The sequence below is a fragment of the Corylus avellana genome, chromosome ca1 (genome assembly GCF_901000735.1).
Source record: "Corylus avellana chromosome ca1, CavTom2PMs-1.0".
Taxonomy (NCBI): domain Eukaryota; kingdom Viridiplantae; phylum Streptophyta; class Magnoliopsida; order Fagales; family Betulaceae; genus Corylus; species Corylus avellana.
This window is the reverse complement of record NC_081541.1, coordinates 11981356-11992473: the sequence shown is the minus strand read 5'-3', so window position 1 is coordinate 11992473 and position 11118 is coordinate 11981356. Positions and strand designations below refer to the sequence as shown.

The following is an 11118-nucleotide window of genomic DNA, read 5'->3' as shown; positions in this document are numbered from 1 at the left end:
TAACACGCTTTTGACTAGCATGTCATTCACATAAACTTCCATGTTCCGCACGATCTATTCTCGGAACATCTTGTTTACCAGTCTCTGGTATGTTGCCCCTGTATTTTTCAGTCCGAAGGGCATGACCTTATAACAGTAGAGGCATCAGTTTGTAATAAACGTAGTTTTTTCTTTATATTCCGGATGCATGCAGATTTGGTTGTAACCGGAAAAGGCATCCATAAAGCTGAGCAATCCGTATCCAGGTGTTGAGTCAACCAATGCATCAATGAGGGGCAAAGGAAAGCTATCTTTCAGACAAGCTTTGTTAAGGTCGGTGAAGTTTACAGACATTTTCCACTTCCCATTGGATTTCTTGACCAATACTACATTGGCTAACCTATCGGAATAATGCACTTCTTCAATAAACCGAGCTCTAAGCAGCTTCTCCACCTCTTCGGCTATTGCCATATTTCGCTCAGGAGCAAATTTTCTTCTCTTTTGCTTCACCAGTTTCATACTCGAATCCACATTGAGTTGGTGAAGTACATCTTTAGGGCTAATGCCTGGCGTGTCTTCATGTGTCCACGCAAATACTTCTTGGTTCTCTTTTAGAAAAGTGACGAGGCCTTCTCGGACCTCCGAGGAGAGTTGAGATCCAATCTTCACTACTTTGCCGTTTGCTATCGTCACATCTTCTAGTAGCTCGGCAGGTTCGCCTTTCGGTTCACCTTCCTTTCTGCTTCCTAGGGTACTAACCGTTAAAGGTGTGGCTTTCGAAGGCTTCTTTAGGGAAGTGATGTAACACTTCCTTGCTGTAGTCTAGTCACCCTTGACCTCTCCGACTCCTTCTTCTATCGAAAACTTCATCTTTAGGTGGTAGGTTGAAGTTACAGCTTTCAACTTATTCAAGGTTGGCTGACTGATTATGTTGCAAGTAGACGGTCGGTCGACCACCAAGAAGTCTACCATGATAGTTGACTGCCTGAGAGCTATTCCTGCTGTTACAGGAAGTGAGATAATCCCAATAGGTTGGACTTGCTCTCTCGCAAATCCGACTAAGGGAGAACCGAATGGTTTGATCCTGCTGCGATCAATACCAATTTGTTTGAAAACTGACCAATAGAGGATGTCAGCTGAGCTTCCATTGTCCACTAAGATCCGATGGAGCACATGGTTGGCCACTGTCACCGTTACCACCAATGCATCGTCGTGGGGCAGCATTATTCCCTTCGCATCTTCTTCGGAGAATGATAAGACCATGGACTCTCGCTTTAAGGCCTTTCAAGAAAGAGAACCTCTTCTGTCTGCACCCTTCTGGAGTGGGCTTTTCTGGCCGAGTTAGACTCTCATTTACCAACTATTCCTCCTGAGATGGTAAGAATTTCTCCCACTACATCATGATTCCGAGGTGGAGGATGCGCATCCCAATCATTCCTCGGTTTAGTCTGCTGATTATGCATCGGTTCATCATATCGATCATCTCTTGGATCGTTATCCTGCCTTTGCCTCTGGTCTTGGCCCCCGATAGCTTCTCGGTTTCCCTCAAGCAATAGGGGTTGCTGAGGATTCCTTCCTCTAGCCCTCTTGCCTGCTAGGAACCTCACCAATTTACCATTCCTGATGAAGGATTCTATCTCCTGACACAGAGATACACACTCCTCGGTCAGGTGGCCAACTTCATTAAGATAGTGGCAAAACTTTGTGTGGTCTCGCTTCAGCAAGGGACCCTTCAGTCTTGTTGGCCATTTGAAGTTAGGGTCTCTTCTGATCTCCATCAACACCTTGATCATACTAGTGTTCCATGGGGCGAACTTGCTAAATTTTCGCAGAGAATCGTTCATTGGTTTGAGGGTTTTCTTATCCTGCTGCTTCGGGTTTTTCTCTTACTTTTTCCCGGAGCTTATTGGTGTTGCCCTCGCACTACCCCCATCTTGCCGAGTCGCCTTCTCTTGGGACTTCATCAGGGCCACAACAGTCTCCTCCTGATTGATGTACTCTTCTGCTTTGTTCAAAAATTGACGAAGAGTCACCAATGTAGACTTCTTTGCTAGCTCGGCCATCAATTTCCCCTCGGCTCTTACCCCATGCAATATTTTGTCGAGTACCATTTGCTCACTTGGATTTTCTACTGTCAACTTCTCCTTATTAAACCTGAGCATGAAGTCTTTTAGGGACTCATCCTTCCCTTGAACCAGAGAAAGCAGGTAAGCTGAGCTCTTCTTCCTTTTCCGAGTGGGCAAAAATTGGCTAAAAAAGAGACATCCCAAGGATTTAAAGTTATTCACAGACTTGGCAGGGAGTCTTGAAAACCACTATTTAGCTGCTCATGCCAAAGTTAATGGAAACGCCCGGTATAAGATCTCATCTAGGGTATCATGGAGGATGAAGTGTGCTTAAAGTCTTTCCATATGCTCCGTAGGGCCTCCATTGCCGCCATATTTGTTTATATGAGGCATTTTGAACTTGTCGGGCAAGGGGAAGTTCATAACCCTATCTATGCAAGGTAAGTTAGTGTTCTCCATGAGCTCTTCCGCCATTAACCCGTTCTCCCCATTAGCCATCTTGTCAGCCATCTCCGTGTACTTCCTCTTCAAATCTCCTAGCTCAACACTTACATCGGTCTCGTTATGGCGAGTGTGGGATCTTTCACGATGAGACCTTCCGAGATGTCTCTCATGATGAGACCTGTCATGGTGAGGTCTCTCGGGATGAGACCTCTCAGCGCGGGATCTCTCGTGATGACCCTCATTCTGGATCGTGGTATGACGGTTGCCATGAACCGAACTTGTACTACCTTCATGGAACTGCTTGCCTTGGCGGATGAGTTCTCGTCTCTCCCTCTCACGCCTTTCTTCGCGCTCCTTCTCCCACCTTTCTTCTCGCTCACGCTCCCTTCGGCCATTACGGCCTTCAACAGCCGTGAGCTTGGTAGCAAGCTCGTCGTTCTACTTCTCCAATGCATCCATGGAGGCAGTCATCTGCCTCATGAACTCAGCGAGGTCAGGAGGCGTTGCAACTGCACTGAGCAGCTCGGCTCGGCCTTCCGGCGGAGAATGTGTTGCACGTGTATTCACCATTTCGGATTGATGTCAGGAACTGATGAAAATCGCTTCCCACAAACGGTGCCAAACTGTTGATGCACAGTTTTCTGAGGATGGACGTGGCACACTCTCCGGGTGGTATCGCAATGTCTGAGAATGCGTCGGGCCTTCACACAAGAGCAAACAATAGGATTAGATTCCCCGGTGGTCTCCGAGCGGGGATACTTCGATGCCTAAGTCAGTGATTTGAGAGAGAGAAAAGATGTAAGCAACAATAAAACTAGGATAGCAAGAGTTGAGATTACCTTAGCACTGATAGGTGACTTTTATTTATAGGCATGAAAGGAGTTTGATTTCCTGCACGTCTCGGATCTCTATCCCTTAATATCTGCTGTGTATGTATTTGAGAAAGAGATGGGTTTGTTAGCTGCTCCGTGATCTTAGTAACCTAAGATCACGGGATAAGTGATACAGCTTCCGTGTGACGTTAGGCCAGGATGTCCAAGTAGTACTCGGTCACATATGCACAGCTCAGGTGCTGACAGCTATTATGCATCTTGATCGATATAGATGATCTTTTCTAATTTGAATGATGGCCTATCCCATTTATATAGGGATAATTGATATATCGATAACGAGTATATGATCTTATCAATCGTAGGATAAGATCATTTGACTTAATATAATATAAATACATCCCCACGGTAGAATGATCGACATGTCCTTCGGCCATTGACTATTTCGGCCCATGAGTTGAGTCTCGAACTAGGCGTTCAAGACCTCATCGGGCTAAGCCGTCCGAGGCCTTGGCAAGTTTGCATACTTGCGGAATCTTGGGTTCAAGGCTCGTTGGGCCTTATGAAGCTGATCCATGACCCAACAATGTCCAAAACATTGTTTTCATTTAATTGGGGATCGGGAAGTTGTGTACTTAGGTCTACAAGTGAAGGCATTGATGATTTATTCAAGAAGACATGTATTGTAACTAATGTTTGAACATGGAAAATGATGTCCGGACATGATGGACTCTAGGGAGTATATGTTCTCTAAGATGTCTAGATATGTCAGTGAACATAGTTTGTTTCTCTGACAATAACTCCACTTTTTTGACCAAATTTAAAGCACCTACATCATTTTCTCCGAATTGATATTCTCTTCATAAGCAGGGTGCATATTTATAGATTCGTGAATATGGCTACAAATAGGTCAAATGCGACTTACGTCATCATCAAGGAACCTGTCAACATAAGGAAACTGAACTAGTTTTCCCATCAATCTAATGAGAGCATCCCTCATTTTGTGTAACACTTGTTGCGGCTCTTGTTGGAATTCCAGGAATTTAGCCCTCGAGATAACCTCCCTTTCACGATCTACGTCGTTAAAGGGGTCATTACCATTATGTCGGTTGGCCCTCAAATCCGGATAAAGCAGCTCGAATACCTCATAAATTTGGCTCCCGAAAAACCCTCTCCTACAAGCAACATGGTTGGAGAGGTTGGTATCATTGCTTAGGTAGGACATTGAATAGAATAATGCCTGCTTTGATACCTCTTGATGCAAGGGAAAATCTAAATAAAGATAATTCCATAACTATTGCTAATTAATATTATTCTAACTGCGGATGCTAACACCTTATAAGCAACTGAATTACCTAAGAAAGAAAAAAATTAACTTCTCTCTCCTCATATTTTCATTCCTTCCAAAAACAAAATAATAATAATAACATCTTTTCAAAATTATTACCAAACAATTTTCTTAGCACTTTTCTCACAAAAAATTTCAAATCTTACTTCATTTTTATATTATATCGATAATTTTTTTTTATTATTTAAACAAAAAACTCACAACAAAAATATATTCATTATATGATAATATAAAAAAAAAAAAATTAATCCTTTTCATTTCATTCTTCTTAAATTATTATTTAACACTAAATAAAAAAAATAAAAATAAAAAATCAACCAATCTGAACTTGAATACAGATAAGATCAGGACCAATATTTGAGATCATAGCTCTAACTAATCATCTTTACGAAAAACACAGTCAGTCGCCGGGCATGACTCACCACGTCTCCCCTGCTCAGATACTGGAGAATCAATATATATGGCTTCTTTGTTAGCTCGATCTCCCTTTTTCTGTTTTTATTTTTTTATTTTTTATTTTTTTATTTTTATTATTAAGAAAAGTCAACTCATGATCAACAAACAACTTCTTAAAAAAGAAAACTAAAAATTATTTTCACGACTCAAAACATTTTTCTAACAAAAACAACTCTTACAAAGATTATCAAAACACCGCCATTGTTGTCCCCTCATTGACCTGTTGACCCTTTAAACTACTTGGCTTTCCATTTTTACGCGTTTCTACGCGTCGTAATTTTGTTAAAACCGGAATTAGTGTTCATTATAAAGTAGTCATACTTGGTATATTGTCTATAGATTTTCTGGCCCGAGACTTTGGTGGGTTGAAGGTAAAGAATTGTGATCAGTTAACTGTTTGGAAGGAGTTGAGCTTGTCAGAGGTTTAATAATGGCCGCAGTCCAACTCGATGGCTTCGAGATTCATGGGTTCCATACTTTTCAAGGTGCGGACATAAATTCTACTTCATTGATTTATTTATGTATTTGGAACTTCATATCTTGCTTTACCTGGCTTTTTGCAGTGATTTTTGAAGATTGAATTTTGTGTTATTAAAGCAGGGAAGCACTTTAATGTTGCTAAATAAGAAAATAGTCACTGGGCTGGAGTAAAGTACTCTCTTTATTTGGCTTTTTTAAGTAAGAAAAGAACTTGTTCAGTAGCTTTTTGCCTGGTTGATTCATCGTTTGGGAAATTCATCCACTTTCCAGTATTTTTAAAACAGTAAGTGTCTTTTCGATGGGATAGTTGTACATCTTTCTTTGGATCCATCATCTATGGAGGTAGATTTTCTGGCAATTTTGAGATTTCTTGATGAATAAGGCGGTAGATTTTGTGGCAACTTTGTGGGTGTTTAGGTTTCAACCGGATCCTACATAACAGATAGAAGAATTAAATTACTTCCAACTTCCAATTGAATTCGAAGCACAAAAAGCTAATGAAAGGCTTTGGTCAGATGCTTTTGATAAGGTGGCAGCACGGGATTGGACCTCAATGCTATTGGGTCGATACTAAATTGATTAATAATAAGGCTTGCCCAATACACATCTTTCACACATTTACTGTTGGGGTTCTAGATAGTAGATATGTATTATTCTCATGCTCTCTGTTTTTTAATGGTTCCTTGTTCCGTGAACAGATTTAGGTATTGGGAATATTGTGAAACACGCCGGAAGAAGATGGCTCGGCAATCATGAAATTTATGCAATAATCTGTAATTACAAGCATTTCTGCGTCTATAGCAGTCCAGTGAACTTGCCCAAAAGTAATTACCTATTGCCTATTTCTATTAATTGTAACATGATTGCTATAGTAAGGTTTAACTCTAGAATCATTGCATATGTCCTCATGCAATTTCTAAAGTTTTTTAGCTTAATGTATTTGGAGGGAAAGGAAAGAAAGGATTTGAGGACCGCGAAAGAATGTTGGAGGAGCTTATAACATATCTTTTTTCTTCTATACGTGGTATAACAAGATTTCAAAAATTATTGATTTGTTATGTTCTAGTCCTTTAACATGCTTTATTTTGAAGTTTTACACCCCTACCCTTTCTTAAAGTCTTGTCAGAAAGCCTAGGTGCTCACCTCGAAGCATTTGCTACTCATATTGGATATTCTCCAGGCATATATATGTAATATCTCGAAGTAGTTAATATTAATACAGAATGGTTATGGATTTGTAGCTCTTATTCATAAGTTTGATGAAGTTTATGTATATTTTACAAAGCTTCTTTCTCAGTAGGTAGATGATATCAGTTACTACTGATATTGTTATAAGGTCTGTTTTGGCTGCTAAATGTAACAGGTGGTGCTATTTTACTTTTTGACCGTAAGAGGGTTAGGAACTTCAGGAAGGATGGTCATAACTGGAAGAAGAAAAAAGATGGGAAGACTGTCAGTGAATCCCATGAATGCTTAAAATTGGGGTTCTCCAAATTTCTGGTATGCTATAGCGGCATCAACTTATGTATATATATGCAAGTAATAATACCTGATCGAGTGAGTAATTTGTGTTTTTAAAATATTCACTTCCTGATACAAGCAAACAAATACACAGATATGTCAGGTACATACACATATACATATACATATACATATGCATCATATCTTTATCTATATATATATGCATGTATGCACCCCCAGAAGTTCAATTTAATGTTTCTCCTTTCTGTGCTTTGTTTGATTCTTGTATGTACCTGTTACCTGCAACTGCATGTTTTGGGCATATTCGTTTCACCTGAGTATGGATATAATGATGTTGTGGCTTAATTTGCTGTAGTATGAGCTCCAATGTTGCTGGTGTTCATTTGATTTCTGGAATATTGATTAGCTGTACACTATTAATGGACAATTCATTGTTAAGGTTCTTTCCATTTGGCAAATTCTGTTTCAATGAGGTTCCATTTGCTTGTCGAATCATGGTTCAGGTTGGTAATGAAAGAAGGATCAAGGTATACTATGTGCGTGGCCAAGATAACCCGAACTTTGCTCGCAGGTGTTTCTGTCTTCGTGACGAGTATGTAATGGTTAAGCTTTATGTCAATCTTTAAGTCCAACAACTGGTCAGCTGCTATTCTTAATAATATGGAACATAAATTTTTCCATAAGTAATTTTAATATTACTTTTTTGTTTCAGGAACCTAGAACACATAGTCCTTGTTCATTATCGTGATGAACTACAGAGGGACTCTGGCGATAAGCATGTATATTTTGTTGGCAACAAAGACTTTTTAGGTGATATTACTTGAACTTTAGATGAATTGAATTCTATAATGTTTTCGTAGAGAAATGGCTTATTTTGTTTTAGAACACATAGTAATTTTGAGTTCAGAGAGGTCATAAGATGATACATTCTTTATTTAATATTATTGTTATTCTCATTATGCTAGACAATTAGTACCTGGATTTACAAGTTTAGTTAAACAGCTGCTATCTCAATTTATTGTTATTATTGGTGCACGATGTCAATACTCTAATTGTACCTTTTTCTTGGAAAATGGATATACAATGTTCAAACCCTTTGCTTTTCAAAGAATCAACAGGGCTTGGTGACAATTTAACTGTCCAGAATCTTGAATGGAGGCGTCATGAGATTAATCCAATGGAACGGGATGAGCTTCCACTGACAAATGATTCTAACAACTCAACTGCACCTAAAGAAGGTAAATAATTAGATGCTATCTGCAGCAGAGCCAGTGGCACGACAGAAAACAATTCACACTCAATATTTCACCTTCTTTTTGGCAGATGAAGTTTCAAGCTTTGATCAATCAAGTCAAATTGAGGTAAATGATTCCTTATATGATCTAGAGATCTTCCTATATTGTTTTTTTTTTTTTTTTTTCAATGTAAGTTTTTTCCCTCATCTTGAGTCCTTTTCATCTCCTTCTTGGTACACCTTTGATGTATGCTGTGCAGAAAGTGAACGATTGATTTTAGACTATGGTATCTTAATGTGCCTCAGTTTTTAGCTTTCTTTTCTGTACAAATTCTTTGGATATATTGTTCACGGTTGGTGGATGATGTTGCAGAAGAAGAGACAACGAGAGGATGTGAACGCCCAGCCAGGAGGGAGTGGTTCTGAGGATAGGCGTAGGAGGTTCCCTACTTTCTCTAGTGATTAGGGTTATTTAATAAAGGGTTGTTATGTTAACCACCCTTGGCAATAAGATTAGATAAATGACATCTTTTGCAATTGTTTTCAGGAATTGTGGGAATACTTGGGAGTCAAGTAGCTTACAGCTGAAGTTCATTATTAACAAGCTCTTTCTTCCAGTATTTACTGGGAATGGAATTAAAGGAGAAGTAGATTTGGTTGATGCTCATACTGCACAACTTGTAACTTGTGGGCCAGAATCCTCAGGCAAGGTTGAAATTGTAGTTCTAGAGGGTGATTTTGATGGTGATGAGAGTGGCATTTGGACAGCCGAAGAGTTTAAAAACAACATTGTGAAAGAGAGGGAAGGAAAGAAACCCCTACTTACAGGAGACGCGTTTGTAAATCTTAAAGACGGCACCGGTGTGGTGGGTGAGATTTCTTTTACAGATAATTCAAGCTGGACAAGAAGCCGTATGTTCAGTCTTGGGGTAAGATTTGTTGACAACATTGAGGGAATTAGAGTAAGAGAAGCAAAGACAAAATCTTTTTTTGTCTTGGATAACTGCCAAGAATGTGAGTACTTATTTTAGCTGCTTTAGTGGTTGGTGTTGTATTTTATTTTTGTTGTTATTTAGTAAACTCTGATACGACTGTCATACAGCTATGGAAGCCTACACATTTAAACTTGGTTGATAATTAAAAATAGTTAGCATGCTAGGTTTGTACTGTAAAGATATATATTGAAATGAAACTCCATTAATTGTAACTTGTGATTCTGGTTGCAGTGTTCCCTTATGATGAGGATGAGGAGGCCACACTTGCAGGCGGGTATTCACACATAAGCAATGGGAGCAAGTTTATGGCTTCTGATCACAAGATTGGTGGATTTGATTATTCTTCTGCTGCAGATGGCAGCATTGCAACCATCAATTCTTATGGTGTTACTAGCGGTTTGGATGAGCATGGCTTGCACAATATTGACAGTATGGATCTCAGATATGACCAGCCGGCGCCTTTGGATTTCCCAGGCCAAGATCATCTGGAATTTGGCGATAATTTGTTAGAATCATCCTGGGAATCTGATCTACAGTGTGCCCTCCATAACTTCCTGTTGGCACATGCACATTCTACAGCTGTTGCTCAGAGGAGATGGACAAAGGTATTCAGCGTTTATAAATGGTTCTCAATTCGGAAGGCTGTAATTTGTTAAAAAAAAAAAAAATGAAACTGTAGATACAAAAATAAAAACATAAAAATAAAAGAGAGAGATTGCTGCCCATCTAATTTGTATGAGGGTCATACAAATTAATATTAATACAACAATTAAGTACTTGATATTGATTTAGTTCCAATGTTAATCTATGATATAAACATATAAGTCTATATATATTATAAATTATATTTATACATATATATGCATATTGAATAATATAAATGTATAAGATCAAGACTTAATCATGTGATTCAGTAACAATTCAAATACTTAATCATATTATTCATATACAATGATAATGTGATTTGTAGTCTTTAATTTATTTTAAAAAAAAATGAGTATGGCTATCACATTTTCATTGTGGGTGTTCTCAAAAAATGAGTATGACAATTCAAAAAATGAGTATGGCTGGGTGTTTTTCCTAGTCCTAAATAGATATTATTTCTAAAAACCAAGTGAGCAAAATAAGAGACATTTTTTTTTTAAAAAAAAAATGAAATAAATAAGATCATGGTGACGTGCCACAGGTAGCACGTCATGTGGCACGTCACCACGTGGCGTGCATGGGGATCACCACATCCCCTCACTTGAATGCGCTTCCCCTGTTAGGTCCTCCTTTTTTTTTTTTTTTTGGGTAAAGTCATTTAACCCCCTCAAACTACCACCTCAATAATAATCTCCCCCCCCAAAAATTATCAATTGCAACAATTTACCTTCCAAACTATCAAAACAGTGACAATATGCCCCTGTAAAGGATAATCCTCATCAACAGTTTTGATGTATATCTTGAATATTTGAATTCAAAATTGTTGATGAGGGATTATCCTTTATAGCCCCCAATGCTTAATTAATGACGAAATTACCCCTATAAATTTTTTAATATAAGACAAAAATACCCCTAAAATTTTGAAAAAAAAAAAATATTTAAAATTAAAAAAAAAAAAAAAAAAAAAAACATGGAAAATATTTGTTATGTTTTTGTGTTGGTTTATTCAATGTCTAAAACTTTTTAATTATTTATTTGAGGACCGAGAAGTTGATGATTTATTGAAGAAGATATGTATTGCAGCTGATGTTCGAACATGGAAAATGATGTACTTAGGGAGTAGTGTACATGTTCCCTGAGATGTCTGGATATGTCAATG

The 11118-nt window shown here is 38.4% G+C and overlaps 2 protein-coding genes across 4 annotated transcripts; one reads left to right on the top strand and one right to left on the bottom strand.

The window, feature by feature from the left end:
• Window positions 1-144: 144 nt before the first annotated feature.
• On the bottom strand, window positions 145-1242 carry LOC132182235 (uncharacterized). The gene is made up of 2 exons (XM_059595454.1): window positions 810-1242; window positions 145-725 (listed from the first exon to the last, which is right to left on the bottom strand). The coding sequence occupies exons 1-2, from the start codon at window positions 1240-1242 to the stop codon at window positions 145-147; spliced, it is 1014 nt and encodes a 337-aa protein (XP_059451437.1).
• Window positions 1243-5092: 3850 nt separating this feature from the next.
• Window positions 5093-10115, top strand: LOC132165011 (calmodulin-binding protein 60 A-like). Of its 3 annotated transcripts, none has more exons than XM_059575531.1 (10): window positions 5093-5608; window positions 6302-6427; window positions 6967-7103; window positions 7589-7656; window positions 7798-7895; window positions 8195-8323; window positions 8409-8446; window positions 8693-8760; window positions 8867-9333; window positions 9546-10115. In XM_059575531.1, the coding sequence occupies exons 1-10, from the start codon at window positions 5554-5556 to the stop codon at window positions 9968-9970; spliced, it is 1611 nt and encodes a 536-aa protein (XP_059431514.1). In that variant the 5' UTR covers window positions 5093-5553; the 3' UTR covers window positions 9971-10115. The 3 variants fall into 3 exon arrangements, with proteins under 3 accessions (XP_059431514.1, XP_059431511.1, XP_059431506.1); XM_059575528.1 differs by having other exon boundaries at window positions 5094-5608; window positions 7589-7677; window positions 8204-8323; XM_059575523.1 differs by having other exon boundaries at window positions 5094-5608; window positions 7589-7677.
• Window positions 10116-11118: the final 1003 nt, after the last annotated feature.